The sequence below is a fragment of the Pituophis catenifer genome, unplaced genomic scaffold (assembly GCF_029215685.1).
Source record: "Pituophis catenifer annectens isolate HBS135680 unplaced genomic scaffold, rPitCat1.0.hap2 SCAF_7, whole genome shotgun sequence".
Lineage (NCBI taxonomy): Eukaryota > Metazoa > Chordata > Lepidosauria > Squamata > Colubridae > Pituophis > Pituophis catenifer.
The window spans coordinates 66427167-66447429 of record NW_027256887.1 but is presented as its reverse complement, the minus strand read 5'-3'; the positions used below and the strand labels follow the sequence as shown (position 1 = coordinate 66447429).

The following is a 20263-nucleotide window of genomic DNA, read 5'->3' as shown; positions in this document are numbered from 1 at the left end:
AGATGTGTGGATTTCAATTCCCCATATCCCAGGCAGCATTGCTGTCTCCGAGATTTTAGAAATGTAACACAATGCCCATATTTAAAAGGGTCCCATGTTGGGAAAAGTTGTTTTAAAACAGATTTTTAATTGTACTTAACTAGCTAGGTTAAGGTTGCCTGTGGAAGATTGTGGAATAGTTACAAATCTTTTCTTTTCATCTTTAACTTTGTCATAACTTATCTACATCTTGATGCTTCAGAAAACAGGAAAGCTGTATCAGTGTAATGGAGAATGGACACAAGACAAAGCCCATTAGGTTCTTATCTTTTTGAGGCAGGTTCATAACAATTAAAATCTTCATTCTGACTATATATAAAAAACGCTCAATGGAGAAATGAACAGGTTTGGACATACCATTAAACTATAATTTAGATCATGCTTAAAATGTCAACATTTATTCCTTCATTCGGCTTCCCTTCTCTCCATCTCATATGACTGCTTGAAGGCTGTCACCAGGTTTCTGCACACACATGCAGCCAATTTGCTTTGCTGGCTGTCCCAGGGTGCACGAATGGCAAATGCTTGGTCTTTGAGACTATGCTGGATCAGATACCACTTGCGGTTTTCTCCATTATTCTATGTTCAGACAGATTTCACTGATATAGCAGCATCCAAACTTTAGAGTCTGCTTTCTTATAAATTCGTGTATGGCCCTGTACACTGCAGGGGATTGAAGGATGTGCTCTAAGACACATCCTTTTAATATGTTCTTAAATCTTTTTTTTTCCAGAGAATAAACTAGTAACAACCCTGTCTTTCTATCATTTCCTGCTATAGGCATACTAGTCAATGCTTGCTAAGAGTGAGCAATTCTTTCAATGTCATTTGCATTTTCACCCTATTGCTTTTCTCACCAACCACAATTTATGTTAGGCTGTGCTGTATAAGAAACCAAAAAGCTATATTCTTTGACTACTCAGACTTCCCAAACTAGGCACTTTTTACAAGCAATATTTTGCACAGGGAAATGCATTCTTGTGCCTACCTTTCTCACATATATGCACCTTGAAGCAGAGATGTATTTGATTAGTTATTTGATGATGACCACCAGACATGGAATAATCCTGGAAGAAGATTCTTGCAAATGACTTTCATACTGTTGCCCATAAAACTATAGAAACATATCCATGTAAATCTTTCAATTCACAGGAATTACCTTTGTGTGTATTTTCACCAAAGCCTCTATTTTTGTACATAAAAGGTATGAAAATTACGAGTTATGAATTTCATCAGAAAATTTTGAGCAATGCAAGTCTTGGGATTCAGGCTTTTTCTATAGTCTTGTGAAGTCCAAAATGGACATTTAAATAAACTTCTTAATTCAAATTTCTTATTCACTCAGCTTTACAATACATCCACTAGAATCGCACAGTATTACAGTCAACTAATGTTGGAGCAGGTTTTATTATTTGCTGCTGGCTTGGTTGTTTTTTTTAGAGCTAATTATGCTAGGGACTGATATATGCTCCTTCCCCCGATTTTGTTCTCATGCAGTTCCTCTTCAGCTTCCCACCTTTTTTCTTGCAAATTCTTATATAAAGCCATGTTCTGAATAGGAACATAAATCCTCTAAAGTGATTTTGGGGGTCTCTTTGGAACCAAATACATATGTCAGCCATGCAGTGCATATATTTACTAGCAATGTGATTGCTGAGCTCCAGGTGGTTTTTCCCAAGCTTTGTGGAATTCAAAAGAAGCAAGATGTGTCTGCTCTAGTATTAATCTTTCAGTAGAAGAAAAGGAAACAGAAATATGTTAAGCATGCACTATTGTTTCACTGGAAGTTCTGAACAAAATCCCAAGCCAAAAATTCTTCTCCTGCTTTTGACTTGAAGTAGCAGCTTTGATCTCTTGAGTGTAATTGTTATAGATCAGCATTGATGCATAAATCCTGGAAAATCTTTGGAACCCAGACAGTTTACTACAAAAGTTGAAAGAAGTCACATTGGTCTTGCCAAAGAGGAAATATGGGATAGTTAATTAATAGTACAAAATGCACAGTGACTAGTCATGTAAGGATGTTGGTAAGACTCTTAACATTCTTGGGGAAAGGAAGAGAGACATAATTCTGATTTATTCAAATTCTGCTCTCTAAATAACATTGCAACCAAATACAAATAGCCCCAAATAAGGGTAGTGCATTAAACCTCATCTCCTCCATCCATGTAAACACAACATTAATACTGAAGAAATAATAAAAAAAATAAAATATCCAGTGTTGGGTTGCACGTATATGTGTTAATGTTTCTTGTTCAAGATTCTCACCCATACTTAGTTCTACATACAATAATAGGAGTGAATTGGATTGAATTCACTTCCAAACAAAGACCATCAAGATTTTCCCGTTCTTTTCTCCCCCACCAATACACCATTTCATTTTGATTTTGTTTTAGTTTTAACAACACTTGATTGAATTAGTTCCCCAAAGTCTGTGGTTCCACCCTCCTATTTATGATGTCCACTCACACCAAATGGATGTGAAGTGGAAGAGCTATTGGACTGATTTTCCCCAATCACCTGAGTTTATTGATTAATTAAATATTAATCCTTCTTTCCCAGTACTTTAGATTCCAATTTGATTTGTGTTGCAAAGAAATACTTCAAAAAACCCTATAAAATGGAAGCAAAAATTGAATGTGATGGGTATCTTTCCAGGTCAGTAAAAGCACAGATCTTATTGGGGGGAATGGCTAGATTTGGGGATACATCTGAAGTGTGAAAGGATGCAATTTAGGTTTGAAAACAAAAGGATATGAACAGAGCAGGTGACAGTAGTGGGGAGTTGGAGAAGAGTCCATCTTGCAGCATAAGAGCAATGACTGAGTGATGCCACAGAAGTGCATACACAATGCTGTGAATATTCAGAATATAATATATCACAAGTCCCATTGGTTGGATATGATTTCCATTCATCTGACGGGGAAGTCTGGTTCAGCTTACTGTATAGTGTTCTCTGTGGTTAGACAAAAGTTGTGTGACATAGGCAAATTCCTTTAATAAGGAAAAGGAGGGGCTGTTTTTGTTCATTTAATTCACAGGATAGTAATCGGAAGATCTTCCTTTACATTTCTTTTTTTTTTAAAAAAAATGTGATATTATTAAATAGTAACATGAAAGCCTATATTCCAAAGAAGATCTGTGTGCAATTTTAAGAATCAAGATCTGTTTTACAGTTACTGCCACCCTGTGTGCTGCCAACAGATGTGGGTAGTGCTGTCCCCAACCCCATACATTTTGTGTCCACCTCTTGGTCAATCAAACCAAAGTTTTGTAGGTGGTGGATGAGTGGTGCTTTTGAGCAACGTCCAGAGACATCTTGTTCCAAAGCTCTACCGTTAGAACTGTTTGATGTGGTTTAAAAACAAAGCAAAACCAAAAACAACCAATGGTGTCCCACAATTTAAGAACGGGGTCCACACACACGAAACGGCTCCTCTTTTCAGTTTGCTTTCCATTAAGAGTTTGGTGGTGCTAGCTGTTGTTCTCAGCCGTGAGATATTTCAATGCAGCAAAGCCGTAGCGGCGTGACATATCCTGCTGGAACTCTTCTTTGAGGGTCTTCAGACAAATGCGGTACTGCTTGTTGGAACGGAATTTGGTGATGTCGAAGCTGGGCGCATGTGGCATGTGGATCATGTAGGCATTGGGAAGCACTGTGAATTCATATTCCTGAGGAAGACAGTCACAGTCAGAATGAGCAAGAAGACCAATGTCTCACAATTCTGTTATGCCAATAGAAAAGAACATTTGTAGCTCAGGGTTGAACTGTGGGGTCCTTGATGCTTTCTGAGCTTGATTGTTTTCTTGTAGACAATTCATTACCCAACCTCATCAGCACTATCTAGCTGGGCAATGAAAGATCTGCAAGAGAACCATCAAGCTCAGAGAGCAGCAAGGACCTCACATTTCTTTTTGTCCTGTCTCCTCTCCCCCAAAGCCTTAAGTGTTGCAAAAACTGGAAAACAGCAAGTGAAACATTGGCTCTTATAAAATGATGGTCTGCAAATAAAAATCCTTTCTAAATCCCAGTGTAAATATATCTCCCTTCCCTTACTGCCCCTTTTCTTTTATTAACTTGAATAAAATTGAATATGGCATCTAGTTGCTAAGCATGTGTACAGTTAGGTTTTGTAACACCCCCATATGAGAAAAACTTGGTCAGTATTTACTCATGTTTGCTAATGTTTCTAAATCATGGCTAAGACCTGAAAAAGAAGAAAGCTGAGAATTTGTGTTTGAGGGGGAGGAGAGGAGACTTAAAACTATGTTTAAACCACCTTGGGAGCAGTTTGCAAGGCAAATAGAAGTCTAACAAGTGAGCATTCTTATGGTGAAATTTCACAGGACATATAAATAGAACTGAGTTCTGCTAAAGTTATTTGTTTAGAATAGAACCAGCAATTTATCAACTAGATGAAATGCATAAAATGTTGAATCTTGGGATTTCTCATCTGAAAGTCTGCTTGCATCTGTTACAGAGCAGCAATCCAGAACTGCCTAAGCAATTCTCAAGAAGCTTTTCTTTACAGAGAGATGAAAACTCCCTATTAATCACTCTGCATTTATTGCAGGATTCTGGTAAAAATAAAAGCCTTTGATTAGCAACCCTTCAGTTTCTGAATGACATGTTGATGATATGGATACATCTAAAGTCAATGTTAGATTCAACTCCTAGCTGGGCTAAGAGAATTTTGCAGCTTTGCTTTGCCTTCTGCCTCAAAGCAGTGATCTTTTACTGACATCAAAGCCGTTCTCTGCTGCCCTTTCATCCTTCCTCAGTTATGTTGCTATTCCAATTTTGCCAAGAGCAGTTGTTTCTCTTCACTGCTTACATATTTTTTACGGTAAAAATAGAGCCCACTGAGGTATCGTTACTATGATAAATTTGAGGAGTAAAAGGAGAAGAAATACCAAGCCATGGATGTGCCCATCCATGAATTAATTGAGCTTGAGCATCACTATGAATTGAACTTGATTAAAATATGTATTTATCCTTTAACTCAGGGGTATCCCAACCTTGGCAACTTTAAAACCTGTGGACTTCAACTCCCAGAATTCCCCAGCCAGCCATGTTGGAAGTTGAAAGTCCACAAGCCTTTAAGTTGCCAAGGCCGAGCACCCCTATTTTAAGCTCAGGCACACAATTCTACAGATCACAAGCAGAGGCATTTTGTCAATCTTCATAATTTGATGTGCTTTTCACAGGTGATGCCAGGAATTTTAACTGGGACCCCTGTCATACAAAGCAGGAGCTATTCCCCCCCATTCCACCTCATCAAGTCACCCCAGAGTTTTATCCTTTATTCCAATAAAAATATTGATTCTAACTGAACTATGAACAAGTTACCCCAAAGCTTAGTGCAGAGACTCCCGAAGAGCTAATCCCACTGAACCAGTGGTGGGATCCTTCTGGTTTAACAACTGGTTTGGTGACTGTGTGCTGCGCGCACGTGTACAGTTCAACAAAAAATGACCTTCCGTGTTAGTGCTTGGGAATTAAAACAGCTGAGGCACGGCAATCTGCTCTGCCGTGCTAATCAGCTGTGAAGATAAAGTGCAGGGGTGGGTGGGCAGGCCCAGCTGATCGTGGGAGCTACCGGTTCATGTGAACCGGTTCGAACCGTAGAATCCAACCCCTGCTCTGGACCCACTGTTTTCCCTTTCTATACAGATAGTCCTCGACTTACAACCATTTGTTTACTGACTATTTGAAGTTACAACACAGAACAAAAGTAACTTATGATCAGTTGTTGTACTTGCAACCATCACAACTTCCCCACAATCAAAAATTTGGAAGCTTGGCAACTGGCATATATTTATAATGACTGCAGTGTTCTCAGTCATTTGATTGCCATTTGGGACTGTCCCAGCTGACTTATCACAAGCAAAGTCAGTGGGGGAAGCTGGATTCCCTTAATGATGGCGTGATTCAATTAACATCTGCAGTCATCTGCTTAACAACCATGGCAAAATAGGTGATAAAATTGGGCGTGGCTCGCTTAATAACAGCCTTATTTAGCAACAGAAATTCTGGTCCCAATTGTGATCATAAATCAAGGACTACATTTACTTAGATGGATTTTTTAAAAAACACTTCGAAGGACAAAGGTAACACTTCTTAAGAACATGCAATGGCTTGGACTATTTCATTTGTACCTGTAAACTGTTCTATTTCTCTCTGAAAAGACTCTTGAGATTGCATCTCTCTCTGTCAATCCATTCATCCAAAAATTAAAATTTCTGTTTCATTATAACAAGGTTTCCTCAATATAATTTTTGGAGTAACATGATTTGTTCCCAACTATGTAAAAAAAGTTTTGAACATTTAATTTTGTGTTTGATTTATATCCTTTTTATTTTCTATAGGAACCTATGGTGGTGTACTTGCACACTGTCCTTCAGTTTATTTTCACAACAACCATAAGGTTTTGACTGGGCTACAGGAGAATGATCGGCTCAAAACCATCCAATCCATTCCCATGGTTGAAGACTGGAATTGAACCTGGGTCGACCCGATCCTAGTTAATAATCTTGACAACTGCAGTTCTACATGGAAAAAATTTTCCACTGTAGAACAAGAGATTGCTAACTGATACAAATCTGGTCTACCTTAAAGGATTGACAGGTTAGGGTTTTTTGTGGAATTATTTAAGAATGCAATATCAAGTTCAATATCAGATTAAGGCCATCAAGATTAGCCCCTTGCTCAAGGAGGAAATTCGAATTAACACATTTGCAGAATTTTCCTAGTATAGATGTCTGTCGTTCTTTGGTTCCTCCTTTCCAGTGGTGGGTTTCAAATTTTTTTACTACCAGTTCTGTGGGTGTGGCTTGGTGGGTGTGGCATGGCTTGGTGGGCGTGGCAGGGGAAGGATACTGTAAAATCTCCATTCCCACCCCACTCCAGGGGAAGGAAACTGTAAAATCTCCATTCCATCCCCAATCCAGGGGAAGGTTACTGCAAAATCCCCATTTCTTCCCGATCAGCTGGGACTTGGGAGGCAGAGAATAGATGGGGGCGGGGCTAGTCAGAATTTTTATTACCGGTTCTCCAAACTACTCAAAATTTCCACTACCGGTTTTCTAGAACTGGTCAGAATCTGCTGAAACCCACCTCTGCTCTTTTCCCTTAGTATGTGAGGAAGCAATTCATCTGGTCCTGGAGATATAAACTCATTGAAAGAAAAAAACTATTCCCTGGTATATATTTTTAATTATTCTCAGTCCTTAATCTTGCTGCTTCAGTATTGACCTATAGAACACACTGACACTTTTGGAGAGAATAGAAGGTTCATCTGCACTTCCTGCTTACTCTGAGACTAGGATCACCATTATCCATCTCGAGAACAGGAATGTCCAATCATCTTTATCTCTATCTTTTCTTGCTCTGCATTAAAGTTAGTATTTCAAAGTTGTGCTGGGATGGGAAGCTTTATGCTCTCTTCCTGTGGTTCTTCATTTTATTATAAGCAAATATTTTCACTGCAGGTTGGATACGGTGCACTATAGCAGAATTCCCTTTGCAGGGAAGACAGGTAAAAGGTTGGTCTTTTTTCTTTTTTTTTTTAAAAACAAAGAGGTCAGTGGTGAAATCCAATTTTTTTTACTACCGATTCTGTGGGCTTGGCTTGGTGTAGCTTGGTGGGCGTGGCAGGAGAAGGATACTGTAAAATCCTCATTTCTTTCCCACTCCTGGGGTAAGGATATTGCAAAATCTCCATTCCCACCCCACTCTGGGGCCAGACAGTGGTGGCATTTGCCGGTTCTCCGAACTGCTCAAAATTTCCGCTACTGGTTCTCCAGAACCTGTCAGAACCTGCTGGATTTCACCCCTGAAAGAGGTTCATTAGTGGACCAATGAAACAGTAGTCTCCCCCCCCCATCATGAATGTTAGAAGAGTTCTGCTACTTTCCCCTTCTAGCCCAAGAGACAGGAAGAAAGGAAAACATATGCTTTCCTTATTTTACTTTCAGTGGTCCACTAATGCACGGGTCCCCGTGACGTAATGCACATGAGCAAAAAGCATGGGCGGAAGGTTGAGCATGTACATGCGCTCACATTTGCAAACCGGTAGGGAAGGTAAGTGAATCCCACCTCTGCTTTCATGGAAAGGAAAGTGAGTGATGTTTGTTTTCCCAGTACAGATGGCAGTAGGGGACTAACCTGGACTCAATTTCTTTAATTGTCTTCATTTAAAGATGGATTTAGCATGGGAGCCCGGTTGCTTAAGATTGTTGTTGAAAGAACCCAGTGACAATAATGTACAGGACCTGAGCAGCTTTGTCCTTTGTACGTGTATCTGTTAACATTCTACCTTTTTAATTGAACAGCTGTTAGATTGATACTTCTTGCATTTTGTACAAAACTGAAGAAACTGTTTTTATGTCCTTAGCGGGCCTTTGCCAACTTCCAACTCATTCTATGCTTTAGCCTTTCTGACACTGTATGTACAAAGACACTGTTATGAATCGTCCTATTGTCCCCCTGAGAAACATTTGCCTCATTTAAAGCAGTAAATGCTCCTTGAGAGGTAATCTAAAGAGTGAGCTGTATCTTTCCACCTGTTCCTGGGAAACTGTTTTGCAGAGAAGCAAAGAGCTAATTGTAGGGCAGACATGCTAATTTAAGATGCCAGTTGCAAATTTAGAGGTGCTGGTTAGCAACACAAGGTACAGTTTAATTGTTACCCATCTTTTGGTAAACTGATTACTGGATGGGGGAATGATCCTATTGGGTGTTATTTGGCACAAAGACATTTTTTTTCATGAGACATAGTTTTTTATGGTCTTTCACTCTTGTCTCTTGGAATTAATTTGGAGCACCAAATGTTTATACAGAAACCTGAAGCCCATTATGCATGAACATTGAAAAAACAAAACAAAACCAACAACCTCACACTCTGAAGTGGAAAGAACTCTGGCTGTGTCATTATACTATATTCTAACCAAATGGAGCCGAGATGGCTAATTCAGTTCATTGCTAGGAGTTTGCTCCTGACTGGCTGAAGGTTGGCTCAGCCTACCATCCTCCTGAGGTTGGTAAAATGAGGACCCAGATTTTTGTGGGCAATAGGCTGACTCTGTAAAGCATCTTAGAGAGGGCTGTAAAGCACTGTGAAGCAGTATATAACGCTCAGCACTATTGCTATTACCCAGAACTAGGAAGAATAGGCTGATTGGCTATGCTAGCTAGGAATTATGGGAGCTGTTGATTAGGAAAACTATTCTATTCTGCTTCACGTTAACAGTATCAATCAATTAATTTTTCAAAAGCAAAGTGTATGACTCTTTCATGAATGAAGATGAATATGCGTGTCCCAGGATAAATGTTGCAGAATCCAATCTGGGCTGGTCACTGGGACCAGAGAATTTGTCTTCTGAGTTTTAGGACTCATGCTGAAGCCCATCTTCAGGGAACTTCCCTCTAGCAGAGTGTACTAGAGAGGTTCTGCCAGAGAGAAGTTCCCTGAAGATGGGCTTTAGCACGAGTCCAAAAAGCTCAGAAGTTTTGGTGACTGACCCAAATTGGATCCTGTACAAGTCTTCCTTATTAATGAATCTGAACAAGAATGTGTACTCCCATATCTATGATGCAATGAGAAGCAAACTTTCTGGAGCATTCTATAAAAGCAGTATCTTTTACATTTAAAAAAAATGGGGAAACAAATTGCTGCAACTAAAATTTCTACTCCTCACCTGTGCATCCAATTCCATAATGTGTGCAACTTTATTCCAACCAAATCCAACAAACCTTCGGTCATATTCTGGACAATCCTGCCTTACCACAACATATGGCTCAAAATCTGCTTCCCATTCAACTCGATATGGTGTGGTGGCTGTTCGCCACTTGGCAAAATTGGTTGGTGCATGCCCTTTTGTCCATACGTGATACCTGGAAAACATATTGATTGAAAGAATCATTGATGGAAGTAAGACTTGGAAACAATCCACAGTGAGAGATCTGTGAGAGTGCAGTTTGGTTCACTTCTCTTCACTTTCACCTCTTGGTTTGTTCACTTGACAAGAAGTTTGATTCACTTCTTGACAACGCTGCTGATACAAAAGTCAGAAGAGTTCCTGCACATGCATAGCACACGAAGAAGGTATCTTGCAACTTTTTCATGGGCCTCAAAGCAGGGCTAACTGTGGCTTTGGTCTTAGAAAAAGGCACTGTGGTGCCTTCAGGATGCAGCTTTGGGAACCTCAAAAATGACAGATATTCGGTGGGCATTACCACCCAGGCTTCCATTTGAAAAATGATATTTTTTATAATTACAGAAAGCAAAGAAATCATGACTGATGAAGAAACAGTAACTATAGTAGTTCTGGACTGTGATATTTAATTGCCCCAATTGTAAAAAATGGTACTTTGAGAAGATGTTGACATGCAGATAAATGCTTTGTAAATGAGCTCAGCCACCATTCACAGTTATAACGGTGGTTTTTTGTTTTTTTTTTCCCTTTGTAATTTAGTAGTTTGTTTTCAAGGCATGCAGAATTCTATGGAGGTGTTTCTGTCATCATGGCAGAAATTAAGATCAATACAGGCATTAAATAAAAGCCTAGGCAAATACTATCAGTGCCATCAAAACTATTGTTTTGTTGCCATGTGTCATCTACACAATTTCATCTAGACAATCAGTTCAATTTACAGGAAAGGATCTTTTTATAATTTGTTAATTTTACCCATGTCACTGCCAGGCCTATCCATGCACAGCTACTATTCTTCCATTAAGACAACAATCAATACTTTTCTCTTCCATTTATTTATTTAAAGATCAAATTTATATGGCCACCCATCTCTGGGCAATGTACAACAAAGTTATACACAGTAAACATATAATAAACCAGTCATTATTAAAAAAAACTTTTTTAAACAATTACAACAACAAGGCATATAAGAGAGTAGATTGTGCTCGCTGTGTCATTCCAGAATGATATCGACTACTGCCACACTTCTATTGATTAAACCAGGATACCGTTACATCACTGGTTTATATATTAAACCATATTCCAAGATTTATGGAAAGCCAATATAGTCAGGCTTGGTATTGTCTGACTGTATTGGGTTTTAATACAATATAGTCTTGGTATTGTATCTAGATTTAATTTAAACATCAAAGACCTCCATGAAAATACTGGAAATATTCAGCTTGCAATTTTGACTTGATTTAACTTTGGAATCCTATTCAGGGTCTATGGTTATGGACACAGAAAAAGCACATGTGGGAATAAGAATACAAAGAATCATAGAGCTGGAAGGGACCTTGGAGGTATTCCAATCTAGCCCCCTGCCTTACACCAGTAGGCCCCAAAGTTTTGAGCGCCACAGACTGGTTCTGTGAAGGATGGTTTTTCTGCGGACTGGGTAGTGGTGGTCATGGTTTTGCCGCTGCCTGGATCTGCACATGTGTGGATGGGTCCTTGCTTGGGGCTACAGACTGGTACTGTTCTGAGGCCCGGGGGTTGGGGACCCCTGCCTTATATCATCCCAGACAAATGGACATCCAATCTTTCTTGAAAACTTCCAGTGATGGAGCACCCACAACTCTAGGAGGCAAGCTGGTCCATTGATTGTTTTCATTGTCAGGAAATTTTTCCTTAGTTCCAGGTTGGACTTTTCTTTAATGATCTTCCATTCATTGCTTTTCCTTCCCTCAGGTGCTTTGGAAAATAAGTCACCCCCTCTTCTTTGTGGCTGTCCACCAAGTACTGGAAGACAGCTATCATATCACCCCTAATCTTACTCTTTGATAGGCTAGACATACCTACCTAGTTCCCTTAATCGTTCCTCATTTGATTTAGCTACTAGTCCCATTATCATCTTTGTTGTTCTTCTCTGCACTCTTTCTAGGCTCTCAGCTTCATTTTTGTACTGTGGTGGCCAGAACTGGATACAATATTCCAGACCTCACTAGTGCATTATAGAGTGGTACTAACATTTCTCGTAATCTTATTGCTATGCTTCTGTTGGTGCAGCCTTTTTGCCACCTGCAGCACACTGCTGGTTACACTTAAGTGGTAAGTATGAGCCAGTATTGTTGTCCATTAGGAAACTTAGATCATTCTCATAGTTACTACTGTTGAGCCAGGTACTACCTGTGCATTTGGTTATTCTTGCCTAAGTGCAAGACCTTACTTCTCTCACTACTGAAATGCATCTTTGGATAGGGCCCAATGCTTCTAAATCATTCAAAAAGGAAATATTTCTGTTCTGTTTAGGATAAAAATCTAATTAAAAATAAATTTCAAGAATAGTTATTGTAATATGCTAATAACTTTTAGTGAAATCAGAGGATAAATGGGATGTCTGTATTTATTCTTTATTTGGGATATTTATTATTTCCTTGGATACAAGAAGAAATGTAAAAAGAATAGACCTACTGGATAAGGCCAAGGTCTATCTATTTCTGTTTTTTGTTTCTTATAGTGACCAGCAAGTTGTCTCTGAGGTGATAGAGATATGTCCTTCTCCCATTGTTGTTCCACTATAATTGGCTTTTGAAAGTATGCTTACTCCAGCTTGAAGGTAATGTTAATCATAACCTTGATAATACCTGGGTATCTGAAGAGAAAATGAGAATGCATTCCTGCTACAGCCCTACAGAATCCTTGAGAGACCAAAATGTACAAATGTAGTTCTACAATGAATCTGTGAAGACTTCATTAACTTATCTAGGATTAGGGGTGACATGATAGCAGTGTTCCAATATCTCAGGGGCTGCCACAAAGAAGAGGGTGTCAAGCTATTCTCCAAAGCACCCGAGGACAGGACAAGAAGCAATGGGTGGAAACTAATAAAGGAGAGAAGCAACCAAGAACTAAGGAGAATTTTCCTGACAGTTAGAACAATTAATCAGTGGAACAACTTGCCTCCAGAAGTTGTAAATACTCCAACACTGTGTTGTGGTCTGTCAGCAGCCTGCAGAGCTGGCAGCAGAGTCAGACAGTGAGGAGGCTAGGGAGGAACATGGACCAGTGCTGGAGTCTGGGGAAGGCTCGGATGAGGCTCTGCATCTGAGGCAGAGAAAGGGCCATCTGGGAGGTATGTGCTGCCTCCGGAACCTCCAGAGTCGGACCTCAGCGAAGCAGAGGAACAGGGGAGCCTGTTCCCAGTGTGCACATGCGCATAGCTGCCAGAAGGCAAGAACAGTTAAAACAAAAGAGATGACTTGGAAATAGGGCTTGGAGATGATTGGCCCCTCCCATAAGACTTAAAAGAGGAGCAAAGGCACATGGGCCTTTGCAGGCAGCAACCTTGTTAATTCTGTGCAGTTTAAAGTCTTAAGCTCTGTTTGATTCTGGACTCCGTGTGGCTTTGCCAATTAGGTCTTTGGCAGCGTGTCAAGGGAGATAAAGGTAGGTGATTATCAGCCTTATCCCGAAGGACTCTTTACAAGTATTTGGGACTCATCTGTGAATGAACAGAATTCACAGCTGTTAAAATAAAACAGGTTTTCGGGACTACTCGTGTGTTTTACTGACTCAGGAAGCCTAGGTCAGAACACACTGGAAGTTTTAAAGAAGAGATTGGACAACCATTTGTCTGAAATGGTATAGGGTTTCCTGCCTAAGAAGGGGGTTGGACTAGAAGACCTCCAAAGTCCCTTCCAACTCTGTTATTCTATTCTTATCAATATATTTCTTGTTTCCTGTTCTAGCAATATATATTTCTATTCTACCACATTATTTAGAACAGAGATGCAATTAACAAAGAAAATAAATAGTACGATATATGTGTGTATGTATGTATATAATTATACATGTGTGTCAGTGGTGGTATTCAGCCAGATCTATCCACCCACCTGCCTGGACGACTGTTTTTGATGCTCTGTGTATGTGCAGACGGTCCTGCGTGTGCGCAGAGGCAGTATGTGCGAGCAAAGAAAGCATGCGCACGTGCGCTCTCACATTTGTGAACCGGTAGCGAAGGTAAGTGATTACCGCACCTGATGTGTGTGTTCATTCCTTAATATTTCCCAGAAGTTCTCTAGAATCATTATAGCAGCATTCATTTTGTTAAGTTTCTTTTTTTCCAGAGTGAACCATAGGGGAGATGATTACAAATAAGTTAAAGAGAAAATTGCCAATTTTGTTTTTGCTTTTGTTTTATTTTGGCTCAACGTAATTGTATTCAAACTTGTTAACATGGACAGGTCATTGGTCAACACACATTAGTGCAATACAGAACATTATCCTTGGACAAGAGACTATATAATGTGACTTTCTTTCTCTAAAATTTCCTGAATAATCAGAGAGCAAGTATTTGTACTGTATTTGGAAGTAGATTTAGAGCAGCAGCAATTAACTTAGTCTGAAACCTTAGTGGAGCAAAGTTTAATTTTTCTCTACAGGCAAGGAAATCTCCAGACCTTTAATATAAAACCCTTGAGACAAATCTACAATGAAGCCATCCATTATTCTCCATTACAAAGCTCTCATAGTCAAAATATCCAGGCTACCACAACATTTGCTGGAACAGAAATAAAAGGAAGACCTTTACCATGGAAAGCTAATTTATATGTCACATATGCCCAAAGGGAAAAAAGTTAATCATTTTAGAAAACAGGAGACCAAATAAAAATAAAAAAGTTTGGAATGCTACAGGAACGATCAGGAATCATTGTCATACAAGTTTTCCCCTATTAGTTTGACCTTACAAAGTTACTAACCAGTTACCATTTTTTAACAACTGATAAAAACCATCTTGAAAACAAAGATAGAAATGGTTGGTTGGTGGACGTGGGCTGTGAGAAGATTGAAACAATCAGATGGACTGAAAAAAGTGTGTGAAGGCTAGCTGTATAGAGAGGTACTGATCATTCAGAACAGAGGTGGGTTCTAAATTTTTTTATTACCGGTTCTGTGGGCGTGGCTTGATGGTCATGTGACAATTATTTAGGATTTAGCAGAGGTACTGGTTTACCAGGCTTTTAACTGCTTGCAGAGCTGTACCAATCTACCCATGTATTTTTGCAGGCACTGATCTACTCATGTATTTTTGCAGGCACTGGTCTACCAATGTATTTTTGCAGGCACTGATCTACTCATGTATTTTTGCAGGCACTGGTCTACCAATGTATTTTTGCAGGCACTGATCTACTCATGTATTTTTTGCAGGCACTGGTATACCCATTTATTTTTGTAGGCATCGGTCTACTCATGTATTTTTGCAGGCACTGGTCTACCCATTAATTTTTGAGGCACCGGTCTACTCATTTGTTTTCTTTTAACACTGATCAGCTGTAGGGCGGCCCTTTGAAACCCCGCAGCAAGAGTTTAAACAGTTTTTTTCCCTCTAGCCATCAGCTAGAAGGAAGTCTCTTTTGTGATGTCTTGTTCTTTATGCAAAAAACAAAACACAACAACAACAACAACAAAAAACCCAGTGTGAAAGTAAATCCCATGCCTGGGGAAAATTTGATTGATGGTGAAGCAGAAAACTGAAATGAACATTTACATGATCTTATTTTCTAGTAGATTTTTCTTTTAACTAGGGATGGAACAGTTGTTTTCTTAATTAATAAATCTTTGCAATTACTTTCACAGATTACAAAATGATACTGGTAGAATTTATTTTAAATTCTATTTAAATTATTTTCTTTCTTTATAAACAAACACATCAACTCTGCTTTCTTCTGGTTCAGCTTGTTTAAACTAGATTGAATGGGCACAATACATCAAGCACTAGGGCCAAGCAATCAGCGCAGGAGGCTCAAATGAATCCTACCCTTTTGAAATGAATATTTCAGAGACCAGTTATGTTAGATCAGGGGTGTTAAACTTGTGGCCCGTGAGCCGGATGCGTCACGTGCTGGCCATGCCCACGCCTGGTTTAGTGAAGGGAAAAAAATTGTGATACGTCATGTCATGCCACCGTGATGATGCGAGTTTGACACCCCTGTGCTAGATAGATCAGATGCAATGTTATCCTAAAACAAGGGACATGTAGTGCTGCAAAGACCTGGCAAGACAGATTGCCATTTTGATAGGATCTCCTGCACCTGGGTTCCAAATATGTTTGTTAGCATAGAACTGGTTGCCAAGAGCAAAAATACAGCTAAAGTTTACTAGCTCATTATTATGAATGTGGTGAATTGAATGGATATTTATGAACACGCTAAACTGAAACATGAACACAATGGAGTTGCTGAATCCAGAAATGGGACATTCAGGATTCAGGAGATATTATTTCTACATGGGATTACAATCCTCCTTAAGGATCAGATTTATAGTCTGAGATTCCTCATGGATCCCGTAAAGATTTATATGCTGGTAAACTCAAGAATTACCTTGTAGTAGATAGTTGCTGAAGATTGTTCAGAAAGTGTATCTGTCTAAGAATGCAATCTGGCTGCATGATTCTGAAAGATTCCATGTAACATTCATATAATCATATAATCAGTTTGGCTGAGCATTGGTTGTTTTCTGAAGCTGATTCAAGGGTGTTCTTTACAATATATAAAGACTTACAGTACATGACTTTGACCCAAACTGATCATAGGACTACCAATTCCAGAAGGCCACTTTGAATAACAGAATAACAGAGTTGGAAGCAGTCTTCTAGTCCAACTCCCTGCTCAAGCAGGAAAACCTATAGCATTTCAAACAAATGGTTGTCCAATCTTTTCTTAAAAATTTCCAGTATTGGAGCACCCACAACTTCTGGAGGCAAGTAGGGAATAGGGAACCTGTGGTATGTTCATTCCATCATGGGTTAATGATCAATTCTCCTTTTTCCATGATGAGGCTTAGGTTTTGAAACACATTTTTTAAAAAAGGTAAAGTGTCCTTGCAGATATTACATTGCTAGTCATTGCCGACTATAGGGCGTGGTGCTCATTTTTGTTTCAAGGCCATTGAGCCAGTGCTGTTCAAAGATATTTCTGTGGTCATGTGGCCAGCATCAAATCATGGAGCACTGTTACCTTTCCACCAAATTGATACCTATTAATCCACTCACATTTGCATGCTTTCGAACAGCTAGATTGGCAGGACCTCACCCTCCGGATGAGGATGGGACCTCACCAGTGGTGGGATTCAAAAATTTTTACTACCGGTTCTATGGGCGTGGCTTGGTGGGCGTGGCAGGGGAAGGATACTGTAAAATCTCCATTCCCACCTCACTCCTGTGGAAAGTTACTGCAAATCCCCATTCCCTCCCCACTCCACTAAATTGCTTTCCAGCTCCGTTCTTTGTGCAGGGCAACAAAAGAAGACTCAGCGGATTAGCTGGGACTCGGGAGGTAGCGAATAGATGGGGGCAGGGCCAGCCAGAGGTGGTACTTGTTGGTTCTCCGAACTACCCAAAATTTCCACTACCGGTTCTCCAGAACTGGTCAGAACCTGCTGAATACCACCTCTGGACCTCACCCCCATTGCATGGCATTCAAGTCTTAAACTTGGGCTGCTGTTTTTTTTGGGGGGGGGTTGGTGTGTGTTTTCAGTGTTTTTTTTTTTTGAAACACATTGCTTTGTTATAAATTGAAACTTGTTCCTTGTTTATGAGGAACCAAAAACATACTTACTGAAGCCTTGTAATATTAAATATGTTATTGTTCAAGGATAATCATTTTAGTTCTCACTGTTCTATAACTCATTTTAAATGATGTTTTTATAATTGGTTTTTACTATATATTTTTTTTTGTAAGTCACTTTGATCCATTAAGAGAGGGGATGACATCACAAACACACACATTCATAACCACTAACGTCTCTCGGGAAGTGGGAGCAGATGGAGGATTTTCAGAAGGTGTAAACGAATTTCCCACCAGGTTCCACAGCAATCTTATCTCAGAGATTTTTTTTTACTGAATTTACTGCTTAGAGTCCTAATGGGAATAATATAATATCTACCTGGCAACCACTCTCCATCTACCTGGCAACCACTGTTCATTTCTGGCAACCATCCTCCATTTCTTAAAAGGACAGCAAAACTGCCTGTTTTCCTGTCTTTTTAAGAAATGGAGCTTTGATTGGTGTCTGTCTGTTTTCTCTCCTATTGGAACCCAAGCAGAATAATAAAGAATCAGTAGCCTTTCAAAAAAAAAAAAAAAACTTTCTTAAGGTTTATTGTCTAAAATTCTCCAATCTTAATCTTTTCAAATTAAACCTCCAGACAACCGCCTAAATCTCAAGGAAACATTGTAAATGGATGGCTCATTTTAAGTAATAACAGGGAGCATGAGAACATGTTTCTAACCAAAGTTTAGAATGTTTTAAATGTACACTACTGTGTGCCTTCTTTTATACCCAACTGCTTAAAATAGAGAGAGAGGGAACAAATCATTTGAATGAATTAAACAAAATACATGCAATACCTGAATGTGAAGAGTGTTCCCATGTCCAACATAGATAACAGCTCTGCCTTTGACTTTGGAAAAGAGAGGCGATAGCGAAGAGTTTCAAAAGCAGGTACAATTAGAGCTTTTCTTGTATTGGCTAAGTCAAGTTGGCCAACAGATTTCCTAGAAAAGAAACAGCAAATAAAATCAACTGAATGTTAAATTAGCTTTCTAGTAGCAATGCAATTGAATTATATTACTTTCCATAGAGAATGCTATATTTGGTTACCATTTAAATTTTCATTTACATTCAAAACCATCTTGTATGCATTAATAATTGCATTAACAGGAAGCACAATTGGCAAATACTTTTAGTTAGTTACCAAAGAAATTTCTACTTTTCCTCATAAGAAAAAAACCCCCCTTAGATTCTGTTCCGCAGTAAATAACATTCACAAAGCGCTGCTCCAAGTGTGAAAAATAAGATTTTTATTTTTTCTGTTTGAATTTTTAAAAGCTCATCATTCATATGCTTATTTCCTCAATCTATATTCAGATGTGTTTGCCTATAAGAATTATCAGCCACTCTTTGGCAATGCTGGAGATGAATTACAGAACTGTGGTCTAATCTATCTGAAGTTCTCAAGCAGCAATGTGAAAATGGAATAAGATTCACTTTCACATCTCTTGGGGTTTCTTTTTCTGAATAAACTTTAAACTTTTGATTTTTCTATTAGCTTCCAATGACTAGTTTCCTCTCAAGTATCTTTCTGTGGGTGTTTTATAAATGAGGTAACTCTTTGCAAACTTTTCTGAAAATTATTTGAAGTGTCTGCATCACATTTCTTTTTCACTGTGTAAAGGTTACTATATTTTGTCAGCTTCCTATTATAAGTTTTGGATACTTTTTCTCTGTTTCCTTTTTGTCTCTCCCCTTCCATCAATTCTAATTGACCCAGGGCACTGCTTCTAAATAAAAAAAATCTTTTATAATCCACCTCCTCCAGCTGCCAAGATTATTCAGTGTTCGTGACACTCTTAACAATTCCACCCCCAGATTTAAGAGGTGCCTTCTTCTGTTGATTCGGCGCAGAACTTGGTGTGACCGACAAGATAGTAAAGCAAGGAGGAGGAATACTGAAGTAATTTGTGTCTCATTAAGTGTGCTTGGGCTCAGCCAATTAATGTGCCTTCATAGTAGTCTCATGGACAGACCATCATTTCACATTTTTCAGCTGTCATAATAGACTTCCAGGATTTTATTTTGCTCACTGGAAGTAGGAGTCAAAATAAGATCCAACGCAGTTGGAAGAATGATCATTACAAGATGAGGGCCATAGTTTGGTGGTAGAGCAAATGAGTTAATGCAGAAAATACTTGATTTTATCTAGTTAGGGGTTGAAAAATGCTCACAATGGAATTGTTGTACAAATTGTCAACTCTATAGAGAAGCCTTTGTTAATTTATGGCTCAGGAGTCAGGGGGTCCCCCAGGAACCTCTCACGGGTCCCAGAAATCAAAATTATTTGTCAGTTAATGTTGAAAAGTAATACAATATTAAAATCCCATCAAATAATTGTGGGAGTGATAGTGACAGCAAATGTGTCAATTTTAAATATTGATATTTATAATCAAACAAAAGCTCTTTTGGAGTCCTTCATAATTTTTTAAAGTAGAAATGGGTCTTGAGAGGAAAAAATAAAATAAGAAACACTGCTTGTATATGACCCTGACTTAGGCAGACCAATGGTAGGAAAGGGTTTTAGAGAAAAAAATATTTAAACATTGCCATAACAATATTGGGCTAGGCGGACCAATAGTCCGACTCCATATTGACACAGTTCCCTATATTTCTTATAATGTTACACTTCTGTTCTCTAGGGCAACAGATACTCATAAACCTAAGTGGAATTCTTACTGATCCAATTGGCATATTG

The 20263-nt window shown here is 39.0% G+C and overlaps 1 protein-coding gene across 1 annotated transcript in view; it reads right to left on the bottom strand.

The window, feature by feature from the left end:
- Nucleotides 1-2119: 2119 nt before the first annotated feature.
- LARGE1 (LARGE xylosyl- and glucuronyltransferase 1) overlaps nucleotides 2120-20263 on the bottom strand; it is a 381838-nt gene continuing 363694 nt past the window's right edge. Inside the window, exons 13-15 of the mRNA XM_070947065.1 lie at nucleotides 18363-18509; nucleotides 9739-9934; nucleotides 2120-3711 (exon numbers count right to left, since the gene is read on the bottom strand). Coding sequence (XP_070803166.1) covers nucleotides 3514-3711; nucleotides 9739-9934; nucleotides 18363-18509 — 541 coding nt within the window. The 3' untranslated portion in view covers nucleotides 2120-3513. The remainder of the gene's footprint in view (nucleotides 3712-9738; nucleotides 9935-18362; nucleotides 18510-20263) is intronic.